A 20,700-nucleotide genomic window follows, 5' to 3' on the forward strand; every position below is an offset into this window, starting at 1 on the left:
ATACAGAAAAACTGAGCCTTTTGAGCAGCCATCAATGACCTTATTGTTAAAGCACTTTGCACTCAAAATGGGTTTGGCCGCAGGTTTATTTTTCCCCTCAAATAAATTAAAAACAAAAATTCCTAGGCACAAAGAGCTGTTTCGGATGTACGTCCCTGGCCTGCACTCTCATTTGCATATCCATACCCAGAGTTCCCTGCTCAAATGGAAAAAACGATTTGAGGCTGTGTTCTTTAGAAAAGTCACCTTATTGTTTTTTTTAATGTGTAAACGTCCTACACAATTATAAAATAAAGAGAAATAAAAGATAAATTAATGTATTTCACATAGTGTCAAGTCAAATAGAAAATAAACAGATTAAATGTCTAGCGCACCTTGTTAAAGCGGACAAGAAACAGAGTCCCCTTCCATCCATCTTGCAGAATAGGAAATTAACACCAGTGAAGACAGTTATAGGTGCCACTTTTGCTACCAATGACAAATACATGTTGTCTTCATAATATTCAGGTCATAAAAAGAGAATTTTTATATTTTACTTCTCAGCAGATTTCCAGACGCCAGCTAAACATTACAGTGCTGCCGTCAGAGGCATGGCCAGGGCAAACAAGGCATGTGCACAAGGAATGTGCACTTCTGGATCGAAGGGAAGGAGAAGGACTTGATTTACTACAGCACCACGGTCTGTTGGAGACAGCTCAGTCCATAACCAAATGGGAAATCAGGGATATGATCGCGTTAAAAAAAAAAAAAAAAAAAAAAAAAAAAAAGATAAAAATTGCACAAAACATATAACCAGGTTCCTGGTGGCTTCCGTCTATGAAAGGGAGCAATTTAAGCAATAACTTTGTCCTGTCCCCAGGTGTTGCATACAGCCATAATTGCCCCTGTTTGCTATACAAACAGTCATGTGTATAATGCAGGGTACCATAGCGCCATCTGTCTGTGGCCACTAGCATAATGTGCTCACAAATCATTTCTTTTTTCGCCGGACGACTGTCCAACCGTCAGCTTCTGGCTCCTCCCCCTGTGGCTCTGTGCTGGGTGCAGCAGCCCCTGACGTGCTGGGTGCAGACTCTGCCGATACCTCACACTCCATGGCCTGAGAAGGGAAAACATGAGAGCAAAACTATTAATGCTCTGTGTCTGAGTAAAATCCTTGCTCCCTCCTTAGCTGGGGAAAAGAAATAATGAAGCCAAGGACGTGTTAGTGCAGGAAGCGTTATTATTGCAATGGTGCCTGGGCTGTAAGTCAGGTTGCAGGGCCATAACCAATAATAAAACGTCTTACCCATATCCCCCCTCATAGCATCTTGATACTAAAGTGTGTATTGCACGTTAGCTGTAACTGTCCCCTGGCATTCACAGCTGTAACGGCCCATCCCATGAGCACCAGCTTCATATGGGGCCACAACCACGTCACGTGTCTGCAAAGCCTAGACAGAATTTAGTGCCCTGGGGCAGCCAATACTTTACCTCCTTTACTTACTGAGCCAAGGATATGCACAAAACAATGAAAAGGGTTTTATAAAATGTGCAGTGAGTATCTCCTTTTTTTTCTCTTTTCTTAAGGGAGACAACACAAGAATTTTCAATGATATTTTTCTTTTATTGGCTTAATCCTGACAATCATACATTCAGTACCAACCCACATTCCTTTCTTTAGTAATCCATCTTATTACTAACTCTATAACAAGGCTGCATCTATTACCTTTATTGTAAGGGTTCTGCATATTATATCGGAAGTGGTTACTCCTGAGTATTATTTTCTTTTCTGAACTGTAGTATAATTAGCTATCCCCTTTATCCCTTCTGTCCTGCATAATACGGACATGACATCTTTCCTTTTAAGTTTTATAGTTTACACCAAGTACCAGTTTAGTGTTTAGTAGTCTTGTGTGTACAGTGCCTGGTTTATTTATAATCTTCAGGAAATAAGGTCATCAGAACTGTTCATAATACACAAAACTGAGACCTAACTAGTGATACACAGTATATTTATTAGTGTGACATAAGAACCTCAACCGTTCCTGGTGATAAAACCTCTTTTTATACCCCCAGCACCTACTGACCTTACCTGCTGCTAATACCTATTCCTATACACCCAGCACCTACTGACCTTACCTGCTGCCAATACCTCTTCCTATACATCCAGCACCCTACTGACCTTACCTGCTGCTGATACCTTCTCTTCCTATACCCCCAGCACCTTACTGACCTTACCTGCTGCTAATACATCTTCCTATACACCCAGCATCCTACTGACCTTACCTGCTGCTGATACCTCTTCCTATACACCCAGCATCCTACTGACCTTACCTGCTGCTAATACCTCTTCCTATACACCCAGCATCCTACTGACCTTACCTGCTGCTAATACCTATTCCTATACACCCAGCACCTACTGACCTTACCTGCTGCTAATACCTCTTCATATACACCCAGCACCCTACTGACCTTACCTGCTGCTAATACCTCTTCCTATACACCCAGCACCATACCGACCTTACCTGCTACTAAATACTTCTTCCTATACACCCAGCACCCTACCGACCTTACCTGCTGCTAATACCTCTTCCTATATACCCAGCACCTACTGACCTTACCTGCTGCTAATACCTCTTCCTATACACCCAGCATCCTACCGACCTTACCTGCTGCTAATACCTCTTCCTATACACCCAGCACCATACTGACCTTACCTGCTACTAATACTTCTTCCTATACACCCAGCACCCTACCGACCTTACCTGCTGCTAATACCTCTTCCTATATACCCAGCACCTACTGACCTTACCTGCTGCTAATACCTCTTCCTATACACCCAGCATCCTACTGACCTTACCTGCTGCTAATACCTCTTCCTATACACCCAGCACCATACTGACCTTACCTGCTACTAATACTTCTTCCTATACACCCAGCACCCTACCGACCTTACCTGCTGCTAATACCTCTTCCTATATACCCAGCACCTACTGACCTTACCTGCTGCTAATACCTCTTCCTATACACCCAGCACCCTACTGACCTTACCTGCTGCTAATATCTCTTCCTATACACCCAGCACCTACTGACCTTACCTACTGTTAATATCTCTTCCTATACACCCAGCACCTACTGACCTTACCTGCTGCTAATTCCTCTTCCTATACATCCAGCACCTACTGACCTTACCTGCTGCTAATACCTCTTCCTATACACCCAGCACCTACTGACCTTACCTGCTGCTAATACCTCTTCCTATACACCCAGCACCTACTGACCTTACCTGGTGCTAATACCTCTTCCTATACACCCAGCACCCTACTGACCTTATCTACTACTAATACCTCTTCCTATACACCCAGCACCCTACTGACCTTACCTACTGCTAATACCTCTTCCTATACACCCAGCACCTACTGACCTTACCTACTACTAATACCTCTTCCTATACACCCAGCACCCTACTGACCTTACCTACTGCTAATATCTCTTCCTATACACCCAGCATCCTACTGACCTTACCTGCTGCTAATACCTCTTCCTATACACCCAACACCCTACTGACCTTATCTACTACTAATACCTCTTCCTATACATCCAGCATCCTACTAACCTTACCTGTTGCTAATACCTCTTCCTATACACCCAACACCCTACTGACCTTATCTACTACTAATACCTCTTCCTATACACCCAGCATCCTACTGACCTTACCTACTGCTAATACCTCTTCCTATACACCCAGCACCTACTGACCTTACCTACTACTAATACCTCTTCCTATACACCCAGCACCTACTGACCTTACCTGCTGCTAATACCTCCTCCTATACACCCAGCATCCTACTGACCTTACCTGCTGCTATTAACTCTTCCTATACACCCAGCATCCTACTGACCTTACCTACTGCTAATATCTCTTCCTATACACCCAGCATCCTACTGACCTTACCTGCTGCTAATACCTCTTCCTATACACCCAGCATCCTACTGACCTTACCTGCTGCTATTAACTCTTCCTATACACCCAGCATCCTACTGACCTTACCTACTGCTAATATCTCTTCCTATACACCCAGCATCCTACTGACCTTACCTGCTGCTATTAACTCTTCCTATACACCCAGCATCCTACTGACCTTACCTGCTGCTAATACCTCTTCCTATACACCCAGCATCCTACTGACCTTACCTGCTGCTATTAACTCTTCCTATACACCCAGCATCCTACTGACCTTACCTGCTGCTATTAACTCTTCCTATACACCCAGCATCCTACTGACCTTACCTGCTGCTATTAACTCTTCCTATACACCCAGCATCCTACTGACCTTACCTGCTGCTAATACCTCTTCCTATACACCCAGCATCCTACTGAACTTACCTGCTGCCAATACCTCTTCCTATACACCCAGCACCCTACTGACCTCACCTGCTGCTAATACCTCTTCTTATACACCCAGCACCCTACTGAGCTTACCTGCTGCTAATACCTCTTCCTATACACCCAACACCCTACTGACCTTATCTACTACTAATACCTCTTCCTATACACCCAGCACCCTACTGACCTTATCTACTACTAATACCTCTTCCTATACACCCAGCATCCTACTGACCTTACCTACTGCTAATACCTCTTCCTATACACCCAGCACCTACTGACCTTACCTACTACTAATACCCCTTCTTATACACCCAGCACCCTACTGACCTTACCTACTGCTAATATCTCTTACTATACACCCAGCATCCTACTGACCTTACCTGCTGCTAATACCTCTTCTTATACACCCAGCACCTACTGACCTTACCTGCTGCTAATACCTCCTCCTATACACCCAGCATCCTACTGACCTTACCTGCTGCTATTAACTCTTCCTATACACCCAGCATCCTACTGACCTTACCTGCTGCTAATATCTCTTACTATACACCCAGCATCCTACTGACCTTACCTGCTGCTAATACCTCTTCTTATACACCCAGCACCTACTGACCTTACCTGCTGCTAATACCTCCTCCTATACACCCAGCATCCTACTGACCTTACCTGCTGCTATTAACTCTTCCTATACACCCAGCATCCTACTGACCTTACCTGCTGCTAATACCTCTTCCTATACACTCAGCATCCTACTGACCTTACCTGCTGCCAATACCTCGTCCTATACACCCAGCATCCCACTGACCTTACCTGCTGCTAATACCTCTTCCTATACACCCAGCACCCTACTGACCTTACCTGCTGCTAATACCTCTTCCTATACACCCAGCACCCTACTGACCTTACCTGCTGCTAATACCTCTTCTTATACACCCAGCACTCTACTGACCTTACCTGCTGCTAATACCTCTTCCTATACACCCAACACCCTACTGACCTTATCTACTACTAATACCTCTTCCTATACACCCAGCACCCTACTGACCTTACCTACTGCTAATACCTCTTCCTATACACCCAGCACCTACTGACCTTACCTACTACTAATACCTCTTCCTATACACCCAGCACCCTACTGACCTTACCTACTGCTAATATCTCTTACTATACACCCAGCATCCTACTGACCTTACCTGCTGCTAATACCTCTTCCTATACACCCAACACCCTACTGACCTTATCTACTACTAATACCTCTTCCTATACACCCAGCACCCTACTGACCTTACCTACTGCTAATACATCTTCCTATACACCCAGCACCTACTGACCTTACCTACTACTAATACCTCTTCCTATACACCCAGCACCATACTGACCTTACCTGCTACTAATACTTCTTCCTATACACCCAGCACCCTACTGACCTTACCTACTGCTAATATCTCTTACTATACACCCAGCATCCTACTGACCTTACCTGCTGCTAATACCTCTTCCTATACACCCAACACCCTACTGACCTTATCTACTACTAATACATCTTCCTATACACCCAGCATCCTACTGACCTTACCTGCTGCTAATACCTCTTCCTATACACCCAGCACCATACTGACCTTACCTGCTACTAATACTTCTTCCTATACACCCAGCACCCTACCGACCTTACCTGCTGCTAATACCTCTTCCTATATACCCAGCACCTACTGACCTTACCTGCTGCTAATACCTCTTCCTATACACCCAGCACCCTACTGACCTTACCTGCTGCTAATATCTCTTCCTATACACCCAGCACCTACTGACCTTACCTACTGTTAATATCTCTTCCTATACACCCAGCACCTACTGACCTTACCTGCTGCTAATTCCTCTTCCTATACATCCAGCACCTACTGACCTTACCTGCTGCTAATACCTCTTCCTATACACCCAGCACCTACTGACCTTACCTGCTGCTAATACCTCTTCCTATACACCCAGCACCTACTGACCTTACCTGGTGCTAATACCTCTTCCTATACACCCAGCACCCTACTGACCTTATCTACTACTAATACCTCTTCCTATACACCCAGCACCCTACTGACCTTACCTACTGCTAATACCTCTTCCTATACACCCAGCACCTACTGACCTTACCTACTACTAATACCTCTTCCTATACACCCAGCACCCTACTGACCTTACCTACTGCTAATATCTCTTCCTATACACCCAGCATCCTACTGACCTTACCTGCTGCTAATACCTCTTCCTATACACCCAACACCCTACTGACCTTATCTACTACTAATACCTCTTCCTATACATCCAGCATCCTACTAACCTTACCTGTTGCTAATACCTCTTCCTATACACCCAACACCCTACTGACCTTATCTACTACTAATACCTCTTCCTATACACCCAGCATCCTACTGACCTTACCTACTGCTAATACCTCTTCCTATACACCCAGCACCTACTGACCTTACCTACTACTAATACCCCTTCTTATACACCCAGCACCCTACTGACCTTACCTACTGCTAATATCTCTTACTATACACCCAGCATCCTACTGACCTTACCTGCTGCTAATACCTCTTCTTATACACCCAGCACCTACTGACCTTACCTGCTGCTAATACCTCCTCCTATACACCCAGCATCCTACTGACCTTACCTGCTGCTATTAACTCTTCCTATACACCCAGCATCCTACTGACCTTACCTACTGCTAATATCTCTTCCTATACACCCAGCATCCTACTGACCTTACCTGCTGCTAATACCTCTTCCTATACACCCAGCATCCTACTGACCTTACCTGCTGCTAATACCTCTTCCTATATACCTAGCACCTACTGACCTTACCTGCTGCTAATACCTCTTCCTATATACCTAGCACCTACTGACCTTACCTACTGCTAATATCTCTTCCTATACACCCAGCATCCTACTGACCTTACCTGCTGCTATTAACTCTTCCTATACACCCAGCATCCTACTGACCTTACCTGCTGCTAATACCTCTTCCTATACACCCAGCATCCTACTGACCTTACCTGCTGCTATTAACTCTTCCTATACACCCAGCATCCTACTGACCTTACCTGCTGCTATTAACTCTTCCTATACACCCAGCATCCTACTGACCTTACCTGCTGCTATTAACTCTTCCTATACACCCAGCATCCTACTGACCTTACCTGCTGCTAATACCTCTTCCTATACACCCAGCATCCTACTGAACTTACCTGCTGCCAATACCTCTTCCTATACACCCAGCACCCTACTGACCTCACCTGCTGCTAATACCTCTTCTTATACACCCAGCACCCTACTGAGCTTACCTGCTGCTAATACCTCTTCCTATACACCCAACACCCTACTGACCTTATCTACTACTAATACCTCTTCCTATACACCCAGCACCCTACTGACCTTATCTACTACTAATACCTCTTCCTATACACCCAGCATCCTACTGACCTTACCTACTGCTAATACCTCTTCCTATACACCCAGCACCTACTGACCTTACCTACTACTAATACCCCTTCTTATACACCCAGCACCCTACTGACCTTACCTACTGCTAATATCTCTTACTATACACCCAGCATCCTACTGACCTTACCTGCTGCTAATACCTCTTCTTATACACCCAGCACCTACTGACCTTACCTGCTGCTAATACCTCCTCCTATACACCCAGCATCCTACTGACCTTACCTGCTGCTATTAACTCTTCCTATACACCCAGCATCCTACTGACCTTACCTGCTGCTAATATCTCTTACTATACACCCAGCATCCTACTGACCTTACCTGCTGCTAATACCTCTTCTTATACACCCAGCACCTACTGACCTTACCTGCTGCTAATACCTCCTCCTATACACCCAGCATCCTACTGACCTTACCTGCTGCTATTAACTCTTCCTATACACCCAGCATCCTACTGACCTTACCTGCTGCTAATACCTCTTCCTATACACTCAGCATCCTACTGACCTTACCTGCTGCCAATACCTCTTCCTATACACCCAGCATCCCACTGACCTTACCTGCTGCTAATACCTCTTCCTATACACCCAGCACCCTACTGACCTTACCTGCTGCTAATACCTCTTCCTATACACCCAGCACCCTACTGACCTTACCTGCTGCTAATACCTCTTCTTATACACCCAGCACTCTACTGACCTTACCTGCTGCTAATACCTCTTCCTATACACCCAACACCCTACTGACCTTATCTACTACTAATACCTCTTCCTATACACCCAGCACCCTACTGACCTTACCTACTGCTAATACCTCTTCCTATACACCCAGCACCTACTGACCTTACCTACTACTAATACCTCTTCCTATACACCCAGCACCCTACTGACCTTACCTACTGCTAATATCTCTTACTATACACACAGCATCCTACTGACCTTACCTGCTGCTAATACCTCTTCCTATACACCCAACACCCTACTGACCTTATCTACTACTAATACCTCTTCCTATACACCCAGCACCCTACTGACCTTACCTACTGCTAATACATCTTCCTATACACCCAGCACCTACTGACCTTACCTACTACTAATACCTCTTCCTATACACCCAGCACCCTACTGACCTTACCTTCTGTTGATACCTCTTCCTATACACCCAGCACCTTCTGACCTTACATGCTGCTAATACCTCTTCCTATACACCCATCACCTACTGACCTTACCTGCTGCTAATACCTCTTCCTATACACCCAGCACCTACTGACCTTACCTGCTGCTAATACCTCTTCCTATACACCCAGCACCCTACTGACCTTACCTGCTGCTATTAACTCTTCCTATACACCCAGCATCCTACTAACCTTACTTGCTGCTAATACCTCTTCCTATACACCCAGCATCCTACTAACCTTACTTGCTGCTAATACCTCTTCCTATACACCCAGCACCTACTGACCTTACCTGCTGCTAATACCTCTTCCTATACACCCAGCATCCTACTGACCTTACCTGCTGCTAATACCTCTTCCTATACACCCAGCATCCTACTGACCTTACCTGGTGCTGATACCTCTTCATATACACCCAGCACCCTACTGACCTTACCTGCTGCTAATAACTCTTCCTATACACCCAGCATCCTACTGATCTTACCTGCTGCTAATACCTCTTACTATACACCCAGCATCCTACTGACCTTACCTGCTGCTAATACCTCTTCTTATACATCCAGCACCCTACTGACCTTACCTACTGCTAATACCTCTTCCTATACACCCAGCATCCTACTAACCTTACTTGCTGCTAATACCTCTTCCTATACACCCAGCACCTACTGACCTTACCTGCTGCTAATACCTCTTCCTATACACCCAGCACCTACTGACCTTACCTGCTGCTAATACCTCTTCCTATACACCCAGCATCCTACTGACCTTACCTGGTGCTGATACCTCTTCATATACACCCAGCACCCTACTGACCTTACCTGCTGCTAATAACTCTTCCTATACACCCAGCATCCTACTGATCTTACCTGCTGCTAATACCTCTTACTATACACCCAGCATCCTACTGACCTTACCTGCTGCTAATACCTCTTCCTATACACCCAGCATCCTACTGACCTTACCTGCTGCTAATACCTCTTACTATACACCCAGCACCCTACTGACCTTACCTGCTGCTAATACCTCTTACTATACACCCAGCATCCTACTGACCTTACCTGCTGCTAATACCTCTTCTTATACATCCAGCACCCTACTGACCTTACTTGCTGCTAATATCTCTTCCTATACATCCAGCACCCTACTGACCTTACCTGCTGCTAATACCTCTTCTTATACACCCAGCACCTACTGACCTTACCTGCTGCTAATATCTCTTCCTATACACCCAGCACCCTGCTGACCTTACCTGCTGCTAATACCTCTTCCTATACACCCAGCACCCTACTGACCTTACCTGCTGCCAATACCTCTTCTTATACACCCAGCACCCTACTGACCTTACCTGCTGCCAATACCTCTTCTTATACACCCAGCACCTACTAACCTTACCTGCTGCTAATACCTCTTCCTATACACCCAGCACCCTACTGACCTTACCTGCTGCCAATACCTCTTATTATACCCCTATGATGTCACTTTTCTCATTCAGTCTATATAATCGCTATTTGTTACCTCTGATTCGTCATCACTGTTTTCGCCCTCCTCATCACTGCTGGTCACGGCCTGAACACTGGCTTTGACATTAAATTTCTTCTGGCCCAGCTTTGCAATCTGCTCCCTCACCCCAGCCACATCGCCTCGCTGACACTGAACATAAAACCCACAGAGCTGTTGCGCCACCTGCGAGAGAGAAAAGAGTACCAATCACTGGGGACATTTGTCCACCATATTCCAGTAATTACCAGTTAGTCATACGAGAATCCTTTATTAGGAGGGGGGTGCTCAAATTTCTCCAGAAGTTAAAGGGACACTAAAGTCAAAATTAAACTTTCATGATTCAGATAGAACAATAATTTTAAGCAACTTTATAATTTACTTATTATCCTTTTTTCTTCCTTCTCTTGGTATCTTTATCTGAAAATCAGGAATGCAAGCTTAGGAGCCAGCCCATTTTTGGTTCATAACCTGGGTTGCACTTGCTTATTGGTGGCTAAATGTAGCCACCAATCAGCAAGCACTAACCAGGGCACTGAACCAAAAATAGGCCGGCTCCTTAGCTTACATTACTACTATTTCAAATTAAAAAATGAGCAAAGAAATTAGAAAGTTGCTTAAAATTACCTTAATCATGAAAGAAAAATGTGGGTTTACTATCCCTTTAAGGATCATAAAGATCCAAAAATTTGCCTTATAAAAAAAACGCATTACAGGGGTATTGAACACTAGATTTTTCTTTGCAGAAATGTTTTGTAGATGATCCATTTATACAGCCTCTCTGGGGGGTGTTTTTGTAAAAATGTATAGTTTTGCTTATTTTTTAAATAACATTGCGCTGATTTTCAGACTCCTAACCAAGCCCCAAAGTTTTAAAGTATACTGACGTATACCTACTCCCGCTTGCTCCTGTTTGTGTAAAGAGTCTTTTCATATGCAAGGATGGGGGTCTGCTGTTTTTGCTATACAACCACTTTCGGTTGGTGTTCCAACCTAACCTTTTCAACAGTGCTAAACTGGGAGCTTCTAAGTAAGTTTTTAAAAGGTTTTATACTGGATTTTTATATCAGTGTCTGTGCATATTCTTCTTTATAGTAGTATTACATGCAGTTATATGAAACTAGGTGTATACTGTGCCTTTAACTGAAAGTTATAGGCTTTTACAAAACCAATTTGCTGGACTAGCAATAAAACCCAATACAAATAGGAAAACCCCAGCGGTATGTAGGTTTGCTTCTGTGAGTTTACCAGCATCAGGCTCCCGTCCTCAACAAGGGTATCAAATTCATCATTCATCATGGCTGTGAGGGTCTCCTCCACTTCATACTGTTCCAAGTCAGCTGTGTGAGAACAGAGAGAAGGTGTTAAGGGGACACGAAACTCAAAAATAAATCAAACAGAGCATGCAATTTTACCCAACTTTCCAATTTTATTATCAAATCTGCTACATTCTATTAGTATCCTTTGTTGAAAAGCAAACCTATGTAAGCTCAGAATCAGCAATGCACCACTGGGAGCTAACAACATCTGGTGAGCCAATGACAAGTCATATGAGTAGCCACCAATCAGGAGTTAGCTCCCAGTAGTGCAGTGATAATCTTGAGCCTACCTAGGTATGCTTTTCAACAAAGGATACCAAGAAAACAAAGCAAATTAGATCAAATTTACATGCGCTGTCTCAATCATAAAAGTTTATTACTGACTTTACTGTCACTTTTAAAACTTTTGCAGGTGTTAAACCCATAGTTAAATGTGAACAATAATGCAATAAGAACACATATTAGCATTTTCTTTGTGCACTTTATGTCCCTTCAAATCACTCCATGTTGTGCGATTAAAGTGTGTGCCGCCGGCGCCAACAGGAACCAACACGGATAACGAAATAAAATCTCAAATTGTTGTTGGGAAACATCCTAAGGGATAAGAAGGGATAAGTAGCCAGGTTTTATATTTATGCTAAAGATCTGCGGTTTAGAACTTAAAATGTGTTTAATACTTTTTTAAAGGGACACTAAACTCAATTTTTTTTTCTTTCATGAGTCAGATAGAGCATGCAATTTTAAGCAACTTTCTAATTTCCTCCTATTATCATTTTTTCTTTGTTCTCTTGCTATCTTTATTTAAAAAGCAGGAATGTAAAGCTTAGGAGCAGGCCCATTTTAGGTTCAGAACCCTGGATAGCGCTTGCTTATTGGTGACTACATTCAGCCAACCAACAAGTAAGCGTAACCCAGGTTCTGAACCAAAAATGGGCTGTCTCTTAAAGGGACACTGTACCCCAAAAAATTCTTTCGTGATTCAGATTGAGCATGAAATTTTAAGCAACTTTCTAATTTACTCCTATTATCAAATTTTCTTCATTCTCTTGGTATCTTTATTTGAAATGCAAGAATGTAAGTTTAGATGCTGGCCCATTTATGGTGAACAACCTGGGTTGTCCTTGCTGATTAGTGGATAGATTCATCCACCAATAAAAAAGTGCTGTCCAGAGTACTGAAACCAAAAAAAGCTTAGATGCCTTCTTTTTCAAATAATGATAGCAAGAGAACGAAGAAAAATTGATAACAGGAGTAAATTAGAAAGTTGCTTAAAATTCCATGCTCTTTCTGAATTACAAAAGGAAAAATTTGGGTTCAGTGTCCATTTAAGCTTTACATTCCTGCTTTTTAAATAAAGATAGCAAGAGAACCAAGAAACATTGATAATAGGAGGAAATAAGAAAGTTGCTTAAAATGTTCTCTATCTGAATCACAAAAGAAATGTTCACAATGTTAACAACAAAAGGAAAATAAAGCACATGATCATCACTGCGATCATGTGCTTCAAATAATGGCACTGATTGGCTCCTGGGGAACTGCCTACAATGCTAGGTTTTACAATGATTTTACAACGCTGCAAAAGTTAGGATGTATATTTTACAATAAACCCTGGATTACTCACCATTAGAGAGGAAATACTGCTCAACAGCTCCCACCATCCAATCTGCCTTCTCCTGACTCTGGGGACCCCCAAATGCATTCTCTACAGCGATCTGAAGGAAACAACAACAGACTGATACCTTCTGCACTTTATAGAGAGATTGTTGTTGGGACAGAAACCTTTAAAATATATTAAGACTTCTTCCTATTGAATGTGACCTAAAAGTGCAAAACAAAAATGCTGTAATGGATTGGAGCTCATTATCACTGTGCTATTGATGCACATAACTGTTTAACCCCTTAAAGGGACATGAGACCCAAACATTTTCTTTCATGATTTAGGTAAAACAGAACATTTTAAACAACTTTCCAGTTTACTTCTATTATCATAATTTTCTTCATTCTCTTGATATCATTTGTTGAAGGAGCAGCAATGCACTAATGGTTTCTAATTGAACACATAGGTGAGCCAATGACAATCAGTATATATATATATATATATATATATATATATATATATATATATATATGCAGCCACCAATTAGCAGATAGAACCTAGGTTCTTTACTGCTCCTGAGCTTACCTAGATAAACCTTTCAGAAAAGGATAACAAGAGAAGGAATCAAATTAAATAATAGAAGTAAATTGGAAAATTGTTTAAAATTGTATGTTCTGTCTAAATCATGAATGTCTAATTATTATTACTTTACTGTCCCTTTAAGCACTAGCAATGCACTACTGGGAGATAGCTGAACAAATCTGGTGAGCCAATGACAAGAGGCATGTGTGTAGCTACCAATCATCAGCTAGCTCCCAGAAGTGCTGCTCCTGAGCCTACCTAAATATGCTTTCCAGCAAAGAATACTAAGAGGACAAAGTCAATTTGATAATAGTTATAAACTGAAAAGTCACTAAAAATGTTGTGCTCTGTTCGATCCATTTAAGTTTCTTTTTGACTTTCATGTGAATTTAAATCTATGTAAACTATTCTGAAATAGAAAATATTACAGTAAATTTTGGTTTGAGTACAATTGCTGTATCTGTGATTCTATGCAAACTGAATCTAGTCTGTAATAGTGTGACTGTCACTAAGAAGGCATCAGACACATAACACTCAGTAACCTAAAGATACCGAGCATGCCCCGCCCCTCACCCACATAAGAGTTCTGTGACCGCTATAAATAAATTCACACGTTCCTAATCTAGTCACACCCAGAGTAAGCCAGGAACAGACTGTATTACATGCATCCACAGCTTCAGCAGATTAGCTTGAGAATAATATGATATTTATTTTTTTTTTTTAAATTATATTACTTGTTTACATATTGACAATATAAGTGTAAACGTTTAGTTTCTATAAAGTACTTTAGATACAGGTATACCCCAATCATACAGCGGGTTAGGGACCGGACCCCCGCTGTAAAAGGAAAACCGCCTTAAAGTGAAACAAGGTGGTTTTAGTTTTCTTTTCACTTGCCAGTGTGAAAAAATTGAAAACATGTTTGAACTAACATACAGTTGTATGCAAAAGTTTAGGCACCCCTGACAATTTCTATGATTTTCATTTATAAATAATTGGGCGTTTGGATCAGCAATTTCATTTTGGTCTATCAAATAACTGAAGGACACAGTAATATTTCAGTAGGGAAATTAGGTTTATTGGATTAACAGAAAATGTGCAATATGCATCAAAACGAAATTAGACAGGTGAATAAATTTGGGCACCCTTGTCATTTTGTTGATGTGAATACCTGTAACTACCTAGCACTGATTAATTGAAACACACAATTGATTTGGTGAGCCCATTAAGCCTTGGACTTCATAGACAGGTGCATCCAATCATGAGAAAAAGGTATTTAAGGTGGCCAATTGCAAGTTGTTGTTCTCATTGACTCTCCTCTAAAGAGTGGCAACATGGGGCTCTCAAAACAACTCTCAAATGACCTGAAAACAAAGATTGTTCAACATTATGGTTTAGGGGAAGGCTACAAAAAGCTATCGCAGAGATTTAAGCTGTCAGTGTCCACTGTGAGGAACATAGTGAGGAAATGGAAGACAACAGGCACAGTTCTTGTTAAGGACAGAAGTGGCAGGCCAAGTAAAATATTGGGGAGGCAAAGGATGGTGAGTACGGTCAAAAACAGACTACAGACCACCTCCAAAGACCTACAACATCATCTTGCTGCAGATGGTGTCACTGTGCATCGTTCAACAATTCAGCGCACTCTGCACAAGGAGAACCTGTATGGGAGAGTGATGCCCCACCGCAGAGTCGCTTGAGGTATGCTAACACACATTTGGACAAGCCAGCTTCATTTTGGAAGAAGGTGCTGTGGACTAATGAAACAAAGATTGAGTTATTTGGTCATAACAAGGGGTGTTATGCATGGCGGCAAAAGAACATAGCATTGCAAGACAAACATTTGCTACCCACAGCCATCCATCATGCTGTGGGGCTGTGTGGCCAGTGCCGGTACTGGGAATCTTGTTAAAGTTGAGGGAGGGTTGCATGGATTCTACTCAATATCAGCAGATACTTGAGAATAATGTTGAGGAATCAGTCACAAAGTTAAAGTTACGCCGGGGCTGGATATTTCAACAAGACAATGACCCAAAACACTGCTCAAAATCTACTCTGGCATTTATGAAGAGGAACAAGTACAATGTTCTGGAATGGCCATCCCAGTCCACAGACCTGAATATCATTGAAAATCTGTGGGGTGATTTTAAGCGGGCTGTCCATGCTCGGCAACCCTCAAACCTAACTGAACTGGAGATGTTTTGCAAGGAGGAATGGTCCAAAATACCTTCATCCAGAATCCAGACATTCATTACAGGCTATAGGAAGCGTCTAGAGGCCGTTATTTCTGCTAAAGGGGCTCTACTAAATATTGATGCAATATTTCTGTTGGGTTGCCCAAATTTATGCACCTGTCTTATTTTGTTTGGATGCATATTGCACATTTTCTGTTAATCCAATAAACCTCATTTCACTACTGAAATATTACTGTGTCCTTCAGTTATTTGATAGATCAAAATGAAATTGCTGATCCAAACACCCACTTATTTAGAAATGAAAATCATGGAAATTGTCAGGGGTGCCTAAACTTTTACATATGACTGTATGTTAGGGGTGCAATAGTCCTATGTTTAGTTTAACACTAGCACAGCACAGTATTCAATTAGTTTTCAATAAATACTGTACCTGTAAAATAGTGGCAATTACTGTAGTAAAATTTGCCAGATTGTTTACAGCATTACAGTGCAGAGTGAACTTAGCATAACAAAATGGTGTCAGTTACTTTTCTCGCAATCTCACGATGATCACAGCACTGTTTCAAAATCCTTGGAGGTTGAACTTCAGCTCCACAAAGCACTGTATTAGCAAAGCGCTGTAAAGTGAGGTATACCTGTACTATAAAGTAATTCAGTCAATGTTAATACCTAGGCCCTGCCCTTTTTCTCTGTCTTCTGCTGAGGATAATTGCAGAAAAAGTGTGCACACAATGGCTGTGTGGAATATAGCAATGTTAAAGGGACTTTAAACCCTGATAAAATTACTTTAATGTCACTTTATGAAACATAGCCATTGCTTGCACACTTTAGTCTGTCCCCAGTTGTCCTCAACAGTAAAGATTAGATAAAGAAAATCTAGGTTTCAACATATCAGCACATATTTTATAGGAAATCTGAGGAACTGTAAAGTCAACACTTAAATTACTGGTGGGGGGGGGGGGGAATGGCACAATAAAATGATGCATATTACAAAGTTGTTTTGCTGGATATAATTAAACATTTTATAACTAAATTTAAAAATGATTTAAAGGGACAGTCAACACCGGGAAGAACTTTATCCCATACCTTCGATCCGCCAAAGATGATGCGCCTGCACCGCATCCCATTTTCAACACATCTAGCGTTATACGAGTAATCGGCCAAAGCACATACATTTTTCTAATAGATATGGCAGCCAAACTCCCCCCACCGTGACATAGTAGGTTTCAGTTTAATTGAATCAGCATCAAATCCTCGGTTGGATTCTTAACACGCATTCACGCTTGCACTTCTGATTTTGGCTTGAAAACTGACAGAACTTAAAATGCGCATGCGTCATTGGTTCATACATGAACGAGCATGGCATTTAGTAAAGAAGGGGATGGAAGGGGAGGAGCTTGGCTGCCATATCTCTATTAGAAAAACGTATGTGATGTGGACGATTACTAGTACAACGTTAGAGGTGCTGAAAATGGGATGCGGTGCAGCCGCATTGTCTTTGGCTAATCGAAGGTATGGGATTTAATTCTTTCGGGTGTTGACTGTTCCTTTAATGTCCATTCAACTGAGTATCATTTGCATAAAAGGCTGATTGAGGCACTATAAGATAGGCTTGCTCTTCTTTAAAAAACGGATCCACAAAACTCCTATGACATTTGAAAGTGAAACATTTCACAGAAGGTAAATCTTAAGCAAGTTATTGTGCTTTGAGATGCCAGTTATTTTACTGTTATGGGTGCAGAGCACTGGATAAATTGCCAGAAGCAATATTTCAGCATGTTTATCCCCAGACAGCAATAGGGCATTGTGCACTGGTTCTTGTCTGATGCCCTCTTACCTATCAGGTGCCCTATATTTCTTAAAACAGAACTTCTGTCAGCCACATATAAAGGTACAGTCAAGTTCAAAATAAACTTTCATGATTTAAATAGGGCATGTAATTTTAAACAATTTTCCAATTTACTTTTATCACCAATTTTGCTTTGTTCTCTTGGTATTCTTAGTTGAAAGCTAAACCTAGGTAGGCTCATATGCTAATTTCTTAGACCTTGAAGGCTGGTGTTCTAAAATAAGTTGTATACCATAAGAATGTGTGCACTACGTCACTTCCAGTGACGTGTAATCAGCTGTTGGAGGGGTATGGCGCTCACTGCGCATGCGCAAGAGGCCCAACCACCTCCAAACAGCTGTTTAAGGCGACTTATTTGAGAACGGGTCGTGGAATTCTATGGGCCGTGCTACGCATGCGCACACGGCCCTACTCTTCACTCATCAGACAAGGCACTAGCGGCACACTGGACCCTATTGGTTGTACAGCCACTGACTTCACGGACATACGAACCAATCAGATAATGCAGTAACGCTTTTTTACTATGTATTATATGATCGGTCCGTAGTCCGTCTGATTTGCCCACCAATATTCAATTTCCAAATTGTTCCATCTCACACCGCCAACTTGACTTGACTTACAGAGGGGGTAACCTACATTAGCCCCATCAGCACCCCCTGTGTAACTTACATAAGCCCCATCAGCACCCCCTGTAAACCTCATAAGCACAACCACCCCCACTGGCACGGCAAGTCAAGTCGTCGGCGTGCAATGGAACAATTTGGAAATTGAATGGAGGTGGGCAAATCAAACAGACCGATCAGATAATACATAGTAAAAAGCGTTACTGCATTATCTGATTGGTCCGTGAAGTCAGTGGCTGTACAACCAATAGGGTCCAGTGTGCCGCTAGTGCCATTTCTGATGAGTGAAGAGTAGGGCCGTATGCGCATGCGCGGCCAATAGAATTGCTCGACCCATTGTTCTCAAATAAGTCACCTTAAACAGCTGTTTGGAGGAGGTTGGGCCTCTTGCGCATGCGCATTGAGCACCTCACACCTCCAGCAGCTGATTCACGTCACCAGAAGTGACGTAAGTCCCGCATTTTTATGCGGTATACAACTTATTTTAGAACACAGCCTCTAATCTGAATGCATTTTGACATTTTTTCACCACTAAAGGATGTTAGTTCATGTGTGTCATATAGATAACATTAAGCTCAAGCATGTGAGGTTACCTAGGAGTCAGCACTGGTTGGCTAAAAATGCAAGTCTGTCAAAATAACTTAAATAAGGGGACAGTGTGCAGAGGCTTAGATACAAGGCAATTACAGAGGTAAAACATGATTATAACTGTGTTGGTTATGCAAAACTGGGGAATGGATAATAAAGGGATTATCTATCTTTTTAAACAAAAAAATTCTGGTGTTGACTGTCCCTTTAAGTAGTGATTCGCTCAGGTGCGCATAGCATATGCACCAATCAGTGGCTCGGTATGAGCGAGGGCCTTTGATCCGCTTATATTATTGTAAAGTGCAGTACGTTTGGGCAGTGCACGCACATTCTCTTCACCGTTATGACCCCTTTTGTGCACTGTTGTCAGCCCCGGCCGACGTAATAGTCACATCCCTCTCTCATTACTAGATTATTACTCCCAGGTCCAGGTGCACTTATTACGTGCCGACTAACACCATGGGATTTTAATACCATACGTATCATAAACCCACGTTTCACCTGCAGCACCGGCCAGCCGCCCAATACAGTCCGCACCGCTTCACCGAAAAGACCACGTGAATCCACATTGCGCGCCGCCATGACAGTAGGAAACCACGTGACTGCCGAGCGATCGCCGAATCTGCGATGAAAGTCAGGGGTGATGTAAGAGCGCAGATCGCATCGATCTTGATACCTTGGACCATCATCAATAGTTTGAAAGTTCCAACTGACACACTTGATGAGCGAGTTGAGTAGATGTCAGTGTGACAGACAGGATAACAGTAACCTTTAATGTAAATCATTTTCCTCAAAAGGCTCAGGGTAAGAAACTAACAAAACAAAAAAGCATTCTTCTTCCAGAAAACCATAGTAATGCAAACACTGTGATATTATACAAATGAATGAACATACAAAGGGGAAATATTGGTATTATTAATAAGCCATACAGTTGTTTATGTAATAGTAATAAATAATTATATGTTTCTGTGCATACAGTGTGGTTTCTCATTACCTAAGCATAAAATACCTAATATATACCGTATTTACTAGACACTCAGCCTGCTGCTGTATTTAGATATGTTCCTGGAGGAAATATAAGGCAATAGTGCCATCTGCTGGTATTAGATGGAGTTACATAGGCTGTGATCAGGATGACTAACAAACTGGCACAGGATCATAATATACCAGAGAACTGGCACTCACTTAAAGTGGCACAAAACCATAATATACTATAGATATGGCACACACTGATCTTAGCTCAAACACACAATACAGCAGGGAACTGACTGTGGCCCAAAACATAATACACCAGTGAATTTGTACCCACTAATTTGTGGTACAAAACATAATATATTCTAGAACTGGTCTGGCACATAATTATTTTGGCAAAACAGAAAGTATTGGAAACATTCTTAAAATGGTGT

The 20,700-nt window shown here is 42.2% G+C and overlaps 1 protein-coding gene across 1 annotated transcript; it reads right to left on the reverse strand.

The window, feature by feature from the left end:
• Nucleotides 1-229: 229 nt before the first annotated feature.
• On the reverse strand, nt 230-19,886 carry TSR2 (TSR2 ribosome maturation factor). The gene is made up of 5 exons (XM_053696208.1): nt 19,796-19,886; nt 13,482-13,572; nt 11,790-11,881; nt 10,560-10,727; nt 230-1,099 (listed from the first exon to the last, which is right to left on the reverse strand). Exons 1-5 carry the CDS (start codon nt 19,874-19,876, stop codon nt 971-973), a joined length of 561 nt encoding a protein of 186 aa, XP_053552183.1. The 5' UTR covers nt 19,877-19,886; the 3' UTR covers nt 230-970.
• Nucleotides 19,887-20,700: the final 814 nt, after the last annotated feature.

This window comes from Bombina bombina, chromosome 12 (assembly GCF_027579735.1).
Source record: "Bombina bombina isolate aBomBom1 chromosome 12, aBomBom1.pri, whole genome shotgun sequence".
In the NCBI taxonomy this organism is placed as follows: Eukaryota; Metazoa; Chordata; class Amphibia; order Anura; family Bombinatoridae; genus Bombina; species Bombina bombina.